The following is a 20024-nucleotide window of genomic DNA, read 5'->3' on the forward strand; positions in this document are numbered from 1 at the left end:
TGCAAGGATTATAAACCATTTCAATCTGTTGTTTACATGAAATCAAGAAAGATTCGTTCTGTTTGCAATTATGTTAATGAGGAAATAGAGTGGCCACTTTTTTATTTTCAGGGAACTCAGCATAATTTTGCCATTACCAATGGATTGGTTTAAAAAGGTCCATGGCTGCCACAAACCTCTGTGTGGCTATTTTTAGGCTGACCCTAGTGAGGGAACCCATGCAGACAGCCAGGTACTTCGAGGAAGACTCTTGGGAGAATGGCTCTCAGACAGTCATGGTAGTGATTTCCAGGGTATGGTTCCAGGTTGGGTTGTGGGGGAAAGCAGAGGGGTTGGACCTCCTTCAACCCTTTCCCACTACTGAGCTTTGAAGAGGGGATCTAAGAAGGTCCTGGTAGCAGGGGAACCAGGCATGGTAGCCTGTGCCTCTGCTCACACTGCATACTGGCTAAGGCTGAGGACTGCAGGTGAGAACATTGAGGGGGAGAAGAGGCTGCTTTCAGGCTGGAGATACATGCTAACTCAGCTCTAGTGCTGTCCCAGGGCTGTGGAGCAAAAGGGACTGAGATGCCTGCTAAAGGTGTGTTTGTCCCTCAAGGCACCCTGGTAGGTCATCCATGACCCCCCAGAAGCCCAGTAAGTTCCAGATCACTAGGAGATATCCACATGATGCCCAAGAAGAGAGGCACCAGCTGTCTTCTTAGGATGGGGGTAGGTGCTGAAGGCCGAGGGTGAAGGAGGCCTGCTGAGAGGGAGGTGTTGCATGAGCAAGAGTGTGAGGTTTAAGAAATTTCCACAGGCACAAGGGAAGCTGCACATAGAGAATATAGGGGAAATTCATGTGGTGGAGGAAGGAGCTGGACCAGGTTGCCAAGGCCAAGGGCCATGTGCACCCTTCATAAAGGCAAAGAGCAGGCAAGGAGGGAAGGATGCTTATCAGAGGTCCTATAGACTCTTGAGTCAGAGTGAGCCATAGTGAGCAGCCCAGGAGAGCCTGTGTGTACTTGGGTGCCAAGGAAATCCTTGGGAGTCTACGAGGTAGGAGGCTGCCTGGCCTAGACCTCTGTAAGGCAAGAGCCCCCAAGAAGGTGGGCTGTAGGAACTGGCTCAGCCTTCTGCCTCCCAGCTCTCCTGGGCACTGTGGGGCTACAGGAGAAAGAAGGCCCATTCATGGTGTGGCCCGCTGTGGTCTGCAGACACGTTATGGCCTGTCCCTGGCTGGCTGTCACTAGGGGGGTGGGGGCTGGGCACTGTCCTCTTCCTCGCTGCTGCCCCCCCACCTCTGTCTGCCCAGAGCAGCCGGCCTGAGGCTGCGGCTGAACCTCGTAAATCCTGGGATGCTGGAGACAGCCCAGGTGAGGCTGGGAACAATGCCCCATTGTGGCCCCGTGGGGACGGTCTGCCACCACTTGCCACCAGCCCCTGTGCTGTAAAATCTCTCCCCACGGATCCAATTTCGCCTCTCCGGCCCTTGAGGGGTTAGGCCTGGGACAGGCGCAGTTCCACTCCACACAGAAACCATTTACGGCTGGGATAAAGGCTGCCTTCATCAGCACCGAAGGGCCAACGTTTCCCGGCCCCATCATTTTGTCACCGCCACATCTGTCAGGTGGCGGCATGCACAGCAATGGGGGCTCGTGTGGGGGCAAGGAAGGACCTCAGCAGCCACTACAGGGAAGAAGGGCCTACAGTCTCGCACTTCCTGGGAAGCCCATGGTGCCTCCCTGGCTTCCCAGCTTGTGCTTCAGTGGAATATTATTGCAGGGTGTAGCTCGGAGGTCGGGGTATGTGTCCTGAGGGGCTGGCAGAAAAGACAACAGACCAGGCTGAGTGGGGATATTGCCCTTTGTGGCAGAAAGAGTGTATACATACATTAATGAACAAGCCAGGATGGAGGAGGCTTGGCTCTGGCCTTGCTGGGATCTAGTTTCTCTGTTGAGAAACAGTGGAGCTGGGAACACCTGGGAGAAGATGGGAGGGAATGAGAGGACATGTCCTGTCACCTTGCCCTCCAAGTTCAGGGCCAGCAGTGGGCCTCAGTCCCATCACACATTTGAGCAGCAACAAGGATGTAGGAGCCACCTTGTCCTTGGCCTGGCTATTCATCTTCAGAAAAGCCTCTCCCAGGCTGTGGACCACCACAGCTGGGCTGGTCTTCTGTGGTGATAGGATGACCTGAGCCATCACCTGTATCTTAGCATCTGTTTTTGCACATCAGTGCAAGGTACAAATGACTATGCTGAGTCAGAAAGCCACTGCTTCATGGGTGTCACTTCTTGGGATGTGGATGGTATAAATTTTGTGCTCACCAAGGTGAGAAGGCACTCAGGAAACATCACAGAGGGGACAGGATGGGTGAGCATAGCCCCACAACTTGAGGCAACTGAGGCTCACTGCCTTGGACCTCTAGCCTGCCTTCCCTGGCCGCCCCTTCAGGGTAAGGAAGCCTGAGAGACGCCAGGATTAGAGGCTCATGAGCTTTCTCACTGGCTGGCAAACAATGGATGCGTCACGGATACACAGCAGAAAAAAATTTTCTCTTGCCGTATGGCAATGGGCATTGGGTGGGTTCTGTGGCTGGGGTGCCAAAGTCACTGTGACAACTGAATACCCGAAACCAGCAGAAATAGGGGCAAGAGAGTGAGTTCTGGAGACATTTATTAAACTCTGGTGAGCCCCAGTGGATGTAGAATAGGGAAGGTTATGTCAGGTTCTTTCTCACCAGGCAGGGATCCAGGTTCAACTGGGGAACTGGTGCTGGCTGGCACCTACTAGTCATGGTTACTTTTGGGCTTGTTCTGTACCTGGGTCACAACTGGTCATAGTGCCCAGGCTGATTCAGGTCCCGGATTCCAATTTTAGGGGGAAAAGTGTGTGATAGTTAATTTTGACTGCTGGCTTGGTGGGATTTAGAAACATATCTCTGGGCATATCGGTGACAGTGTTTCCAGAATGCTTCAGGGGGGAGCCACCCACCCTGAATGTGAACAGCACCAGCCCATGGGCTGGGTCCTGGACTGAATGAAAATGAGGAAGCAAGCTGAGCATGCATGTTTACCTCTCTCTGCTTCCTGACTGTGGCTGCCGTGTGACCAGCCGCCTCACATCCCTGCAGCCATGACAGACTGTATCTCTTCAAACTGCGAGACAAAATAAACCATTCCCTCAAGCTGCTTCTGCTGGGAACTTGGTCGCAGCAAGAAAAGAGATTAACATGGAGGAAAAATTGAGTAAGACAGACAGAAGACAGTGAGCAAGCCCCTCAAATGCAGATGGGGAACAGGGGCTTCTCTGTGAACCCAGGCATCAGGCTCCAGGCTGCAGGCAGCACACTTCCTTCATCCTTGGCAAGGAGGGAAGACAGGGAAATCAAGGCAGAGGGGGAAGAGGACTGCTTATGCTCTCAGTTATCAATGGGGCAGAGGATTCTAAATTGGCACCTGATTTAGGTTGTATCTTTTTCGCCCATAGCTGTGGAAACGTGTGCGGATTGGGCACACGCGGGGTCTGTATGTATAGAGGGTTATAGGTATAAGAGGAGGGCAGACGCTTCACACCAGGACAGGTCCTGGATCCTCCTTCACTTTCCTCCCCATTGGCCCTGCATCAGAGGCCTGGGGTCTTTTCATCTATGTATCCCACATGCTTTCCTGACTCCCCACCATCCAGGAAGAGTGGGGCTGGAGGTGGGGTGTAGAAGAGCTGTGCAGGCCACTGGTCACCTGGCCTTCCTTTTGTGATCCAACCACTGCTGAGAGCTGGGCCTGTTTCCTTTTTTGCCCTGTCATCCTCCTAGGAGCCTAGGGCCTTTCACCTGTGAAGCCTGATGCCTGGAGTCTGTTCCCCTCAGATTCTCACAAACCTGGTTTACCCTTTGCTTGCACTGAGCCCTGAGCTCAGCTCTGGACTGGGCTTGGGAGAACTGGCCTGAGGCAGGGACAACCTCTCTCTCCTACTTTCCTGCTTCTCTGAGGAGCAGATAAAGCCCATTTCTTTGGCCTTAGCTATGACGTTGTGCCCTTCTTGCCCCTCCACCTTGACTGACTTTCTTCATTCATTTCCACATGACTTGGAGGTCCAGCTGCATCAGAGGCCTGGGGTCCTGGATGCTCTCTGTCCTCCATCCTTCTCCCTAGTCTCTGAAGGGGCCAGCAGTCTGTGGGCCTAGTCCATTCTGTTAATACCTCACTTAAGCCCATTACAGCCCCTCACAGTTATCTGGAATCATCACCCCTTACCTCCCTTTTCCTGTCATAGAAAGCCCCTGGGGCCTAGCTGGGCAGTCCATACCTTTCTGGCTAGCCTCTACCTTGCTGTATTCTTCAACTTTGAGGGACAATGTCATCATACCCCAGGGCCTTTGTACAGGCAGCCCTATCCTGGCCTCCACCTGGACCTTCCCTGCTGGCTTAGCCTGCTTCTGCTACTTTCTCCTCTCCACCATAGGAAATATGTAATTATGGGTCACTGTGGGTGTCCCCTCCTCTGTCATTGGACTATATGTTTCAAGGACAAGAGTCAGCCCATCCTACTAGTGTAAGTGGCAGCACTGGATAGGGAGCTGGCATCAGTGGGTGTAGGATGACTGGCTAACTGAACGAGTTCATATAGTGCTCTGCCCAGAGGTTTCCTGTCTGCTTTCCTGGGGCTCCTGCCCCTCTGTCTTGGCTAGAAGGGCTGCATTTTAGAGGCTTCTGTGGGTTCTGGGGAAGTACCCCACATGTCCACCCTAGTTGTTGGAGGTGGCCCATTGTAGCCAGAGGGGATATCATAGACATGTAAACCAAGTCTGTGGGCTTTTTGGGCATACCCAGACATGCCCTACATGGTGCCTGTAGGCTGAACCCTATCTATAGCCATGGGCCCCTCACCATTCCATATAACAAGCCAAGAATGACCAGGTGACATAGGTTACCTAGGCCCTAGGCCAGGACCTCACACCTTCCTCAGAAGCCACACCCCTTGGGGGTGGGTGCTGGTGGTCTGATGGGGCGTCCACCCGGCTGGATATAGCATCTCTGTGCGGGCAGCAGGCAGCTGGCCACCTCGCTGCCCACACAGATGTCTCTTTATGCTCCAGACCTGACTTGCGGCTCCTGGCTGCCTAGGAACAGAGGGGGCGCTGTGCACGCTAACCAACCTGTGTCCTTGGCTATGGGGTGAGGTGGTGAGCAGAGGAGGGGCAGGGGAGGGGACGGGAAGGATACACACGGGCCTTACACCACCCTCAGGAGCTCACAGCAACATGTCAAAATGGGCCTGTTGAATACACAGTAGCTGCTCACCAAGCCCCATCTAGCCTCCTCAGAGGGAAAATGTTCAATGGCTCCAGACTGCCACCCTCACTGTCTGCTTCACTTTCTGCTCCTCTTAATCCATCCTTTGCTGTGGGGCAACATGGCAGGCATGCCCTGCATCTTTCTTCCCCAGAGCCCTTTGTAGGATAGCTCTACCCTGTGCTCCCTGGCCCCCTAGAGATCCCTGACAGTCCTGCCCACCCTCCAAACCCCTTTGCAAAAGCCAGGTCTGCTTGGAAGAAGCGCCTGAGCACCCCCGCCCCATACTAGCTTGAGTCTTGGTTTTCTTGGGAACACAGTAGCCACTGTGACAGGCTTGTGTCTTGGTGCTTTCTGAGTACTGAACCACAGGCACATTGCTCACCTGACTCAAAGACGGCCTGCTCTTTCACAGATGGAGACCTGGAGGCCAAGAGGACCCTCAGTTTAGGGTACCTACAGGAGCTGCTGAGGAGGGCCTTGGCCTTCCTTGTTCTGGGCCAGCACAGCTATCCCTCAAGGCCACAGGAGAGGGACGGGATATGAAGCAGTGGAGGAGGGAGACCCGGGAGCAGAGGCATGAATGGATGTGCCGAGGGCGGGAAGCGGCGGAGGAGGAGCGGGCGGGGAGGCAGCACGCTGCCAACCCAAACAGCCCAGCGTGCCTCAGCCCGGCATTTAATCCACAAAAATTTCCATCTGCTTCTGGAGCCCTTGGAACCCAGGCAAGGAAAGGCTGTTCCCTCAGCAAAGCAAACAGGCCTCCGAGTATGCAGCGGTTCCCCATGCTTGCGGCCCCAGCTGAAAGGCAAAGTCAGCCATTTTGTGGACGAGGCCCTCCAGGCCAGGCAAGACCCCACCTGCACCCCAGGCGGTGGGTGGGTGAGCATGGAGAAGGTGCTTGCTATGTTAACAGGTTTCACTGGTAGGGACCTGCTGGATCCACCTGCCATTCAGTAGGGGCTATGTGGGCCACATGCTGCACTGAAGCTGAGAAGGCTTTCTTTATCCAAAGAGGCACACTGTGGCACCGTCCGGGCTTGGCCCTGGCTGTCCCTTGCCATGCCAGGTGTTCCCAATGGTCTCTGTGCATCCTGAGGGGTGCCCCAAGTGTGCCTCATGCCTGCTATCCCCACCCTGTCTTCACCAGCTCATGGTTTCCGGAGCTGCCAGGGCCAAGGCCAGGGCCAGGCACGGCTGGCTGCCCCTTCCTAGGCTGGTCCTCTTCTAGGGAGGGAGGGAATGGCTCTAGGTTGGAGATCTATTTTTGGTGGTGACCAAACTGCTGCTTAATATGCAGAGCTGGGGCAGGATAGGCCCTGGCCCACAGGGTGATAAGTTTAAAAAGAGGCCCATTTTGACCAAAATACATGTTTTTCTGAGGTTGGCCAAGGAGGCCAGGCAGGGCTGGCCACAAGGACACAGGCTCACACCACCCTCACACCCCATCCCCTGTGGACAGTGCCCACTGCCTCCCTTTACAGAAGCTACTGATTACAGATCACCCAACAGCCCTGCTGAGGCCCAGGGCCCTCGCCTGCTACAGGCAGACACTTGTGCCTCTGTCTGCTGCCCGTCTGCTCCCTGCCTCTCAGAAGCAGTCGCACCCACAGAAGTTGACACGGGCTTGAGCTAAATTTTCAAAAAATGTAAATTTCCTCTCCAGCCAATATTTGAGGCCTATAAATAGAGTCACTCAGGAGAGCTGGTGTGGGGCGGGGGAGCGTCTCCCACACAGACAGGGAGAGAAACATCCCAAGAGAAAGGAGTGCAGAGGGAAAGGATGACTCTAGGGTGGGGGCTGCTGGGGACTTGAAAAGCAGAGATCACTGTTGCAGTGGGGGGGGGAGACTGAGACCCAGACAAAGGATGATTGCTCAGGGGTACATGTCAGGTTGGGCCAGAGCCAATTGTTCCCCACATGCTCATGATCGCACTATGAGCTCTGTGTCAGTGCCCTGGGTCTCTTATCCACACCACAAGGCCCTTGCATACAATGGTCCTCTGGCCTGGCTGGGGACCCTCTATCAGTGCTGGACACATGGTGTCCACAGGACCTGCTAGATCTCATGGCCACTGAGTGTCAGCAGCAGGGCTTACAACCTACATGCTGGCTCCAAAGGCACTGAAGGAGGCCCAGGTTCTGGCCTACATGAAGCAGGCATGAGATTATAACACAGGGGATTGTGGTGTGCCTGTGTGAACAAGTGGACACAGCACAGATGCAGTACACCTGGTAAAGCAAAGCTTGAGTAAAAGAACTATGATGACCCTTGCCATGGGGATCAGGAGCTAGATAGGCCCAATGGGGGCTTGAGATGGGTATTGAGATTGTGCCTGCAGCAAACTGGCATGGTCCCCCCATAGGCAAGTGGCCCCCAAATTAGGCCAGACTAGAAAACCTAGAGGGAGCATGATTTTCTCTTGATTTCTCCAAATTCATAGTAATTGACATAAAGCATCCTCCCTGCCTTGGAGAATGTGAGGTCAGTGAGGACAGTGGGGGCTGCTGAAGGCAGAAAGGACCACCCATCCCCTAGGGGATTGAGCTCGAGTCTCATGTCTCTCTGCAGGTCCAGATGATGTCCTTGTTAAATGGATGATGGAGAAGGTTCTTAGTCTCTCCCAGAGGCTGTCTGGGTTGAAATGGGCTCTGAGACCTTCTGTCACAATGGGCAGGGTATAAGGTCATTTTTAGGCTGACCATTATTGCTGGGCTATTCTGTAGGCCTGGGAAGAGCTGGGGCAGAGGGGACCTAGCACACAGGTTGTCAGGCTGGGGTAGTCCTGGCACCATGGCAGACTGCAGTCAGATAGTTAGAGGACCAGGGCAAGGAAAACAAATGGAAATGGCAGCAATATTGTTTCTGAGGCAATTTTATGGGTCAGGCACATCTTTCCTTCCAACACTAGTCCCAGGAGAAGCATCCCGAGGCTGCTAGGCATCAGAATCTTCTACTTGAGCAAAACAAGAACCATCTACTGCTCTAGGATTCAGCCTTTGTTTCCTACACCAGAATCACCTGGGGAGAGAAGGGTCATGAGGCCTACAGCTGCTCCCTGAAGCTCTGCTTTGGATAATAGCAACATCCCTAAAGAACTATATACCATGTCCTGATGGTCATAGGGCTGCAGGACACTGTGTCAGGAGGTGTCCAGCGTGACCAACTCCTCTTCTTCCATAGCTTCTTGAGGTGTCCACAGTCAACAGTGGCCTTGTAAACCCCAGCCCTCTGCTGGCCATGGAGCTTATCCTTAAGCTATAGGTTGGAAAGGCACATGGGTGTCCGATTCTCACAGCCTTCCCTAGACTTTTCTACAGAACCTGTGACCGAAGGGAGCCTGCTACACAAGAAGGACAGGAAGCCTGTGACTCATACTCTGTTACCCATTGTGGCTGTGGTCATTTTCTTACATACTGACTTCCTTCTGGGAGAAGCTAGCAGCTGACACTTCCCTACAACTTTGGAGTCGGGGAGTCTTTTGCAAAGATCCTTCTCAGGCCCCAAGGCATGCCTAAAGGCCGAATGGCGTGGCTCACAGGACACAGGCCTGGCGCCTAAGGCCTAGCACTGTGAGTTCAGGTTCTCTTCATGAGTGGCCTCTCTCAGGGTGTTAGCTGGGCACAAGGACTCCCCAGCAGCCATGCCCACTCCTGCCCAGGACCAGGGTGGTGGGGCGCTGTGTCAAACGGTGCTTTCATTATAGGTTTATCTTTGAAACCCTAGACAAAACAGGGCTTGTGTGGTTTGACTGAAGGACTGAGCACCTCAGGACTCCACCATCCACTAAGACGGCTCCTCAGGAAAGAAAAAATACACGAACCTTAAAATAACCAGTTCCCAGAATAGCAAACGAATGCCGGCTCCTGAAGGGAGCTCTTTGATCGTCTGGAGTCCCATGCCTTTGCCTGTTTACGGCCTTGTCACTCAAGAGTAGCCCAGCAGCAAGGCAAGGAGGGGTGACAGAGTGGGGCTGGGGGACAGTGGGAAGGGGGACTTGGTGGGGAGGCAGTGCTGTGGTGTGTTCTAGGCTGCCCCACTTTTTGATGTAACCAGCCCCTGCAGATAGAAGGGATTAATGGCAGCTGGGAAAAGGAGTATGGCCTGTGGGTCCCAGCCTGTGGTGTTCTGGGACTTGGAGATGGTGGGCCATGGACTGGGGATGAGGCTTAGGAGACGAAGCCCAGGAAGGTCCTGCAAGTATGCTTGCCTGGGCAGGCAGAGGGGTCAGGACCAAAGATGCTGCTTCTTAGCCCTCTTCCTTTCCATGCCACCTCCACTTGCCTTCCCCACTCTTCTCTTGATGTTCACAGACTTCCTGATCTGGTCATAGCCACCTTTGCCTCTCTGTAGTCCATATGAAAGAGCGCGATTCAACAGTTTAGCACCTAAACCCGTATTAGCTTCAGAAGAACTGAGTTTTAATAATTTAATTTTAATAAACTTAAATTTAGTTACACATAGATCCTTAACTGAGTTTTAAGACCATTTAAAGAATCTCTTTTCCCAGACTGGATGTGGTACCTCATGCCTGTAATCAAAGCATTTGGGAGGCTAAAGCAGGGGAATCACTTGTGTTTTTAAAGTCAATGTTAGCCAAATAGTGAGTTCCAGGCTAGTGGGTTCTAGGCCAGCCTGGACTGCAGAGCAAGACCTGGTCTTAAAAACAAAGACAACTGCCCTCCAAATCTCCTTTCCAAGTTGTAAATTTTATGAAGTCTTAACACAACTCCAGAAGCTCTCATGAAAACCCAGCTTTCAAATTGAGATGGGCCATGTGTATAGAATTGTCTGGCTTCTGAGGAGGACTCAGAATAAAGGAAGACTGGCAGCTGCTCTAACAGTTTCCGTATTGATTATATTGAAAACATAGTATTTGGGATTTCCCAAGTTAAATAAAATGTACGACTGTGATTTTAATTTCACCAGAATACTTTTTTAGAACAGCTATTGGAAAATTAAATATCTGTGGCTAGTAACCAGGAGCTGATCAGAGAGTGCGAGGTTAGAAACTGAGGACTCAGAGGGAAGCACTTCCCAAGGGCATCCATGCACCATGAGCTTTAGTTTCTACAACCTCACTAGTGATGTTGGGCATTGGAACCTGGGTGTCTCAAAGCAGAAACCTTCACCAAGCTCCAACCTTCAAATAGCTCAGTGGGAAAGTCAACAAAATTAACCCACTCCCAGAGAAGACTGTCAAGATGGTTTTAACTGTTAAGAGGAAGGGAACAGTTTTTGCCCTGGGAAGTTATATCCTCCAGCTAGTTACAGCTCAGATTAGAGCTCAAACTCTTATCATCTGAGTGGTCTGGAAAACCTCGAGCCTGGGACTGAAAGGCCAGTTTGGATGCGTGCCCACATGTGTAGCAGCAGGACAGAGAAGAAAGCAGGCGCTTCGGGGAAGGTAGTGTGTGTGAGGAAGAGGTGGGCAAAACTGCTGATCAAATATATAGATATATATATGTGAACTGACACTTGTATAACACACACACACACACACACATACACACACACACACTCCAACAACAACAACTTAGTACAAGAAGGCATAATACAATATCTTTTATGACTATAGATACGAACCAGGCATGGTGGTGCTGGAATCTCAGTACTTGGCAGGTAGGGATAGTCAGGAGGATCACAGTGAGTTTGAGACCAGCCTGGGTTACATAGTAAGTTCCAGGCCAACCTGGGATAGACAATACAAGGAGACTATATCTTAATTCCCATTTTGTCTCTCTCACAAGTATGTGTATATATATCTATATATACATAGATACAAATGTTTTCAACACAATATAGAAACTTGAGCCCTGCAACATAAAAAAAAAGCACCATCACCCACTATAACCAAATGGAGCTTATCCCAGGAATGTGAGGCTGGTTTAGCACCCCCAAATCAGTTACTGTATCATACTGTGTTAATAGAATAAAGTGTTAAATGCCAAGTGGTCATCTTGCTAGAGTCAGAAAGCACAGGTGGGAAACGTGCTAAGTGCACTCAGTATAGAAGGAAACATCCTCAACAAACAGGAGGCATTGATGGGAAATCCAAAGCCATCACCATCCTTAATGACAGGTAACTAACTGGAGGCCTTCTCCTAGGAGATTCTCTAGTCATTCCAACCCATTACTGCTGTTCAAGCCAGGGCAAGGGTGATGGGAAGGCAGGGAGAGCAGGAAGGAGGGAAGGAAGGAAATTAAAGGCATTTGGACTGGAAGGGAAGAAGTAAGTTTGTCTTTATTATCTGTAGCAGGAGTGGAAAATCTAACAGAATCAACAGCAAGATCAAAACACAAAAACCAAGAATAGCAAATTTGGAGTTTCCCAGATCAGCCAAAGATAGAGTTCTAGTTCCAGTAACAAACACCCCGAAGTGAAATTAAGAAAAGCAATCTCATTAATAATTGCATGGCAAATAAAACAGAGGTGAATTTAACAACAACAACAGCAGCACAAAATTTATACATCAAAAACTACAAAAAATTACCAAAAGAAATTTGTAATTCTAGCACCTGGGATGGGGAACTGAGGCAGGTGGGTTGTGAATTTTATGATATAGTTAGTTCCAGGCTAGGCTGGGCTATAAGAACAAAACCTTGTCATAATCTTACCTCCCAAGAAATAAAAGTAGAACACACACAAAGAAAGAAATAGCATTTTCATTATCTAGGATGTACAATTACCCAAATGGATCTACAAGTTCAACAGAAAATTCTAGAAGCCACCCTGTTTGCCTGCCTTTTCTTCTCCCTCTTTCTCTTTTAAAAATAAAAATTTACAAGTTCATCCCAAAATTCACATGGAAACTTCTAGGTCTCAGATTAGGCAAGGAGAAAAAACAGATCAGAGGACTTTCAAAGCTTGATTTCAAAACTTACTATAAAGATACAATAATCAAGAGGGTGTGGGGTGGGTTTATGGACCAAGAGAATAGAATTGAAGGTAAAGAAATCATACATTTATGGTCAATAATTTTTTTGAGGTAGCCCAGTCTGACTTAAAACTTGGGATGTCCTGAGGCTGTTTTGGTCTCCTGATTCTTCTACATCAATTTCTAAAGTACAGGGATTAAAAGCATGTACCACTGTGCCTAGCTTGGTTAACTGATTTCTGACAAAAATGCCATTGCTGCTTGATCAAAGAAAAAATATTTTTGACTAATGGTACTGAGCAACTGAATATCAGCAAGTTAAAAAGCAGCTGTTTGTGTAGTACCTGCTGGTAGACAATTATTGAAGACTATTAGACCATTAGAGGTCAGTTTGGGCTTGGACTATACCTTTTTTGTTTTTGTTTTTGAGATAGGGTCTCATTATGTATTCCTGACTGACCTAGAACTCACTCTGTAGACCAGGCTGGCCTTGAACTCACAGAGACCTGCTTTCTTCTGCCTCCCTAGTACTGGGATTAAAGGTGTGTGCCATTATGCTTGGTCTCTGGGCTAGATACCTTTAAGAGACTAGAAAGATAGTTCAGTTGTTAAGGAGATTGCTGTGTAAGCTTGAGGACCAGAGTTTAGTTCTCAGATCTTATATAAAAAAGTCAAGCATGGTAGCACATTGTTGTAATCCCAGGGCTGGGAAAGAAGAGACTAGTGGGTCCCTGAAGTTCTCTGACCAGCCATCCTAGGTTACTTGGTGAGCTACAGGTCAATGTGAGGACTTTTCTCAATGAATAAAATGGATGGTTGCTGAAAAACAACAGTTGAGATGTTTCTCTGGCCTCTATACACACATATATTTACCTGCACACACACAGCATGTATAGACACAAAACCAAGCAAACAGAAACTTAGATTTTATCTCATTTCATACCCTCAAATTGCTTCAAAATCTAGACCTAGATACAAAGGCTCATTCTATATAATTTCTTGAAGAAGGAAAAAAAAAACAAAGAAACAAAGAAACAAAGAAAGAAAGAAAGAAAGAAAGAAAGAAAGAAAATGTTCATGACCTCAGATAGGGCAAAGAAGTCTAAGAACATCAAAAGCAGGAACCATACAAAACATACAAAAGACAAATTGGACTTCATTAAAATTAAAAACTTCTGTGATTTAAAAGACAATTCAGAAAATGAAAAGACAGCCGGAGATTAGGAGAAAGTATTTGCAAGTCATACGTCTGATGGAGGACTTGTACCCAGAACATATTAAAACTCCTGCCACGCGACAATAGAGCAGAGTACCTAATTGGAAAACGGGCAAGAGAGTTGAATAAACATTTCACCAGAGAAGACTATGAATGGCTAATAAGCACATGAAAAGTTGCTCAACATCATTAGTCATTAGGGAAATGCAAATCAAAACCACAATGAGATACCATTACATACTCACTAACAGGGCTGAAATAGAAAAGACCAGGCCTACTGCCTAGGCTGAGAGAAAGTGGGCCGTTTACACATTGCTGATGGGAAAACAAGGGTGGGGGGGACAACTTTAGAAAATAGTCTAGCGGTTTCCTAGAAAGTTAAACAGAAATTTACCCTCTGACTTCTCAGAAATGATAGATCAAATAGATAAAGAGATTCCAACGAGGATATAGAAGATTTGAACAAAACAATGAACAAGCTTGTTCTAGTGCTTGTAAACACAGCCCTGCATCCAATGACTGCAGAACATGCTTTCAAGTACTCAAAGCACATTACAAAGGCTGAGCACGTGTTTTGCTATAAAACATCCTTCAAAACATTCCAAGGGGTTGATATCCCAGGACCACTTTCTCTGACAGTAAAACAATGTTACTAGAAAGTTCTACCACAATAGTAACAATGACAAAAACCACACAGTTATGCTGCCATGGCATAACTCTTGGAATAAACAAGAGATGATGGAGATTAGAAAAATACACCATAAGTAGATGAAAGTGAAACACTTTATAAAATGTAGGGAGACTGGTACAGCGTTGTGGGTCTGTCACCCCCATGACTAAGAAGGCTAATGCAGGACAGTCTTGAGTTTGAGGCCACACTGAGCTGCATAGTGAGATCGTGTCTCAACAAAAATGGGGTATGCCTTTTCAGTGATATTTACAGAAAAAATTATAGTGTATATGCCAAGGATAACTATCATAGCTTACATGCCTTAAAAATCTAGAAAATCTGGAGATGAACAATTATCTAGCTTAAGAAGTTAAACAGAGAAAAATACATTAAGGCCAAGTGATTAGAAGGAAAGAGATAAACAGATGTGAATAAGCAAGATAAAGTCGATAGGCGGGAAGATCAACAAACCAAAAGCTTGGTGAAAATATCAATAAAATTGGGGAATGTATGGCAGGCTTGGTCACTGTGGGAAGCAGCAAAGGCACAGATAAACAACACTCGGATGAGAGAGAGAGAGAGCAGGGGCAAAATGCAGATGCTATGGACATGAAGTAAACACCAATAAAATTGAAAACCAAGATGAAAGGTACAAATTCCTTAGCTCTCCTGCTTATCAAAACTGACACAAGAAGAAATAAAGAGCTCTAGTAGTTCATAAGCCTCAAATCCCTGTAATCAGTAGTTTAAAATGTTCTCACAAAGGAAACAGCAATCTGGATGGTGTTGCCTTGAAGTTCTAACAAATATTGAAGAGAAAAACAAAATAAAATATCAAGACTCACATAAAGTATTCCCGGATATAGAATTGGTGGGAACACCTCACCACTTAATCTGTGAAGAGCCACAATTCAACAAAGATGGCAGAATAGGACCAAGTGGGTTTTGGCAGCATTTAAGACTTTATATGGGATGTAAGAGATGAGGTAGGGAAGTCTGCAGTAGTATCTATACAACTAATCCCCCAGCTAGAAAACATGCAAGACCTGGGCTTAGAAGATTGCCCACTGGAGAGCAAGGATGGAACAGGATACCTAAGGAATGACCTGGGATGACAAGGTCTCAGGGGCCAGCTTGTAGGTCTCATGGATAGAAGAGGGTCCATGGAATGAAGGCAGTTGGTGGGGGCTGGATGGTGTCCTCATACAGGAATTAAGTATGTATGGCCTGGGTTCTAGGACAGAACTAGTGAGAAGGAGTGCTGGGGCCTCAACCCCCCCCACCCCCACCCCCAGATGCCCCGTGAGCAGGGTCTGGAAACCAGAGCTCCCTTGTGTCCGGTTTTGAGCCACAAACATTTCCTGCAGAAAACAAGAAAGTCAGTCTCTTGGCCCCACTGTGCTCTGCATATCAGCGCGACAGTGTGAGCTTAGCTTGTAAAATAAACACTGTGGCAGGTCCAGGTCCAAGAAGAGCTAAGAACACCATGGGGAAGAGGTGGGTGTGGGTTCTACAGAGAGCCAGGGGACCCTAAGGAAGCCAGTGGGGGGCCCAGGCAGGGCCAGGCCAAAGAGACAGAAGGCAGGAGCCAGAACTCGGGGGTTCTTGTTATAGGGATAACAAGATGGCCTGTACTATCTTGAATTGCCACCCGTCCTGAATACTGTAGCCCCTGGACAAGGCCACTGGCCCCTACCCAGCCTTGGCTCTCAGAGCTGATTCCAGCCTCATTTCCAAAGGACCTTCTCACTTCTGAAATGTTCCTCCCTTACCCACATCTGTGATCGCCATGAGGACCAGCTCTTTGTGTAACTAGCTGTGTGACCACAGGAGACTGCTTGATTTTTAGAACAAAGGAATCAGTAATAGACGGTGGCTGCATGAAGGGAGCCCATGGGCATGGCTCCCTGGTACAGGTCCCTGGCCTGGAGCTAAGGAAACTCCTGGTCAGGAAAACTGAAGCACCCCTGAACAAATTCAGCTAGCTTCTCCTAGGTATCCCTTACAAGTAGATACTCCAAATCTCCTTGGGTCCTTAGTCTAATCCCCTTCTGAGAGTGTAGTCTAGCTGTTTGTGAGGGGGATTCAGCCTTGTTGTGTGGGTGGCCTATGGTGGGACACACTTCACAGCTGAGGAGCTAAGCTGAGCTAGGCAAGCTGCTGGGCACAGGAGACTTGACTTTGGCCAGCCTGCAGCTGGTCTGAAGGGGTGGGAGGGAGGGGCTGTCAGCAGGGAAGCCCAGGGGCTCTGGCTGGGCTCAGCCAGGCTGGCTGGCACTGGCTCGACTCTGGGACTGCTGGGCTCCCAGGGATTTCCTGTCCCCTACTTCCCAAGGTCAGCAGGATTGCGCTTGGGTTGTTTCTGGTCCCGATGGTTACGTTGATAACTGCGATAATGTGGGGCCCCGGCCATGCCATCGTGCCCTCTGGGCCCAGCAAAGCTCTTTCCCAGGGTCTGTCCCCACAGGGGGCAGTGGTCCTGGACAGAGGAGGGACTGGGCAGGCTGCCATGGGCCATTTGGGTCAGTGCATCTTTGACAGCCTCTTGATGTACAATGGGGGTCTAGGCTAGAGCCCTGGGAGGTGCCTTGGTTCAGTGTAGACCATGGCCTTGGATGGAGGACTCATTCCTCCATCTTAACCATCTAAAGGCAGGGAGTGAAGATGAAGAATGATGCCCATGAGGCATTTTTGCAGGATCCCAGCATCCTTGCAAACCTGGCTCAGATCCCAGACAGGGCCAAGGTCACCAGGAGCTCTGAGGACTGGCCTAGCTTTGTTCCTAAACCTTGCTCCCAGAGACCATGGACTCTGGAAAACCAGCCCTTTGTTGTTCTGATCTGATGAAACACTGGCATGTACTTCTGCCCCGCCCCTACCCCTGAGCCAGTACAGCCTCCACCTTGGTCATAGAGTTGTAACCTGGTTATTAAACCCCAAAATGCTGATGGGCAGCCATATCTGGAGTCTGGAAAGGGAGACACTGGTAGGGGACAACACCTATCACCTTCTGTCATTTATAGGAAACACCAGGTTTCTGGTCTGGGTTTGAGGGGTAGCCTGTTCTATGGGTAATGGGGAGAAAGGGAAAGTTGAACAGTTAGAATGAGATAGAACTTGATTGGATCAGGAATTTGTGGTGGTGGGGCTATTGGGACTGAGACAGCAGGCTGCTTTTAAATTTCTGGGGAGAGATTTGTTCTGTGCTCTCTGGAGGTGGGGAAAGACCTCCTTGATTCCTGCCAGCAGTAGGAGTGATCAGCAAAGGTGGCCTTGACCAGGAAAGACTGGGGGCTGTTTGTGGAGGTTGAGTAGGAGACCCAAACCAGGGGGACTATCACTGGTTCAATAGGCCCATGCACAAAGAAGAGAGAAACTAAGGGTATCCTTGAACATGTAGACAAATAATGAGGCTCCCAAGCCACCCCTGAGCCGAGGCCTTGTGAATCAAACACTCCAAGTATCTTTCCCATCCTGCCAGATATGCAAAATCTTTGTTCTAGCTGGGTGGTCTGCTGGTCAAGGGCTCTGCTCAGGTCCAGGATTCTACAGGTTAGGCCAGGCCCTGTAGTGAGACTCGGTGTTGGACATGCACATTCCTGGGGGCCTAGAGAATATCTAGAGCTCAGATCATACCTCTTCCTGATTCCATTTACTGGCCTCAGAGCTCCTGACTGCCCCAGGCTGGGGACACTTATGCTAGTGAGGAGTAGAGAGGCTTCAGAGCCTAGTGCCTAGGACGTGTTTAGGGAAGGAAAGCTGGTTTGTCCTATGTGGGCCAGACTATCCTTGCCTACCTGCCCAGTTGTAGTCCATATTGGAAGAGAGCCAGAGCCAGGCGTTGCTAGGGCAACCCAGCAGCAACCACACTCCCCACTCAACTGAAATTCCACTATTTTTAGCCTCCTAGTTATGTTAAGATAAAATCCGTGTATACAGACGAGTTGTCTGGCAAGATAACGGCACACCTCAAACAGCAGACTTCAAAGAGTAGCAGTGGGTTGTACCATGGGCCCAAGAAAGCTCCCTGGGTGAGTCAGAGCCTCCAGTGGCTGGTGAAAGTTAGGGTGTTGGACACAGAACATGGAGGGCAATGGAGTAGCCTAATGGCTTAGCTAATGTTAGCTGTGGCACTCTGAAACATGAGATTGTGAACAGCCAGTGTACGAGGAACTACCATTGGGCACTCACTCTACTCTAGGTGGAAGCCTATAGTAGTGGATGCTAAAATTAGCCTGGCTAGGCAGATCCAGAATAGCCTACCATAGTATCTTGAACTGGACTTTCCCTACCAGTCAGGTCCAGAGTAAGTAGAGGCTGACACCATCGAGAAATCCACCCTAGCCAGGTTCTGAGTCTTCTGAAGGTTTGGCCTATCCAGATCAAGGACCCTAGATGGCTGACCTATGACCTAATTTGAGTCTGGCTGCAGCCACCTCCTGGTTAGGATGCAGCCAGGAGGCTCTTAGAGCAGAAAGGGTAAGGGGTGGAGGAAAAGAGCTGGGTCATGTTCAAAGCTTCAGTGTGTCTGACTTTGAGAGCCCACTCCTTCCTTCCCAGGGGTAGGGCTACAGGCCTATACGACGCAGAAGCAGCCAGCAGGTAGGCAGGCACACAGTTGTGAAATGTATTGCCCACCCACCATGCATGGCGCTTCTCAAGAACTCCATGGAGGAGATCAGCAGAGTGTGGAACTGAGTGGAGCAGTGAAATACTGCCCTTGGGGTATTGGACTGGCTGAGGAGGGTGACTATCAGAGCAGACAGAGTTGATATAGGAGCCTACCTTGTCTTCCACCCGGTTCAGACGGGCACCAATGGTGTTACTGCCACGGTCCTTGCTCTTCTCTATGGGGGAAAGCAGAAAGTCAGGGGTATGGGCTGTGGGTGTGGGTTTAGGAACCTGGATGGACCTTAAGGAGCAGGAGATGAGGGAAATGGGTAAAGACATCCTTTAAAATTCCCTTGTGATTAGAACAGCAAGGGCAGGGCAGGGCAGGGCAGGGTGAGGCATTGTAGTGGCAGAGTGAATTTGGGCTCCATCCTTGTTCCTCCTGGCTTTGGAACCCCTTAGAGTCTTCCAGGAGGGACAGAACACTCTCTGTCCAGGGGTGACTCAACTGGGTTGTGATACCTGCTGAACCCATCACCAGGCCAGGGTATCTGCTGTCTCAGTGGTCCCCAACATTGGATTATGCCCATAGTCCTATTTGAACTTTAGCTAGCATTGTCACCAGAACAATGTAGCTTGCTTTGTCTTACCTGGTGTGGCTTAGCACCTTGTCCCGAGGACCTAAAGGTTCCCATCAAGCCAAGAACTAGCACACATAATGCCATCTCTGCATACCTAAGCCAGGAAGGACTCCCATAATAGCCCCTGAAACTCTGGGCTGGCTGCTTATCTGGATCATGTTCCACACCAGGCCCTTCCACCACAGGAAAATGTGCCCTTGGTTCACACTACCATACCAAGATGCTTTAGAAATCTGTCATTTAAAGGAACACACAGCTTGTTCTGTCATCACCAAAACATTCCATTATACAGACACTTTGCCCAGCATGGGTCTACCTGTTCCTTCTGGCTTCTATACAGAAGGCCTCAGTGGCCTGTTGTGATGAAGAAGAGAGGCATATGGGGTGAAACACACACACACACACACACACACACACACACACACACACACACACACACACCAGGGAGAGAGAGAGAGAGAGAGAGAGAGAGAGAGAGAGAGAGAGAGAGAGAGAGAGAGAGAGAGAGACTGGATCATGGGTTTCCCTGTCCAGGTACGAGTGCAGACACCCACCTGAAATGGGGATGAACAAAGATGGCTTTCCAATGGACTGGTCCAGCCTGGGAAAGAAGAGAGGGACACAAGCTCACACAATGCCTGGAGTACCACAAAGACAGGACATTGTGTTTAGGAGGACAACATGACACTCACTCCAGGGGTATATTTCATTGCCATTCAAAGACCTGCCA

At 49.4% G+C, this 20024-nt stretch overlaps 1 protein-coding gene across 1 annotated transcript in view; it reads right to left on the reverse strand.

Annotated features, from left to right (window-relative positions):
• Kcnq1 (potassium voltage-gated channel subfamily Q member 1) overlaps positions 1-20024 on the reverse strand; it is a 326442-nt gene that overhangs the window by 45234 nt on the left and 261184 nt on the right. Inside the window, exons 14-15 of the mRNA XM_027408856.2 lie at positions 19849-19895; positions 18828-18889 (exon numbers count right to left, since the gene is read on the reverse strand). Coding sequence (XP_027264657.1) covers positions 18828-18889; positions 19849-19895 — 109 coding nt within the window. The remainder of the gene's footprint in view (positions 1-18827; positions 18890-19848; positions 19896-20024) is intronic.

This window comes from Cricetulus griseus, chromosome 3 (assembly GCF_003668045.3).
Source record: "Cricetulus griseus strain 17A/GY chromosome 3, alternate assembly CriGri-PICRH-1.0, whole genome shotgun sequence".
Classification (NCBI taxonomy): domain Eukaryota; kingdom Metazoa; phylum Chordata; class Mammalia; order Rodentia; family Cricetidae; genus Cricetulus; species Cricetulus griseus.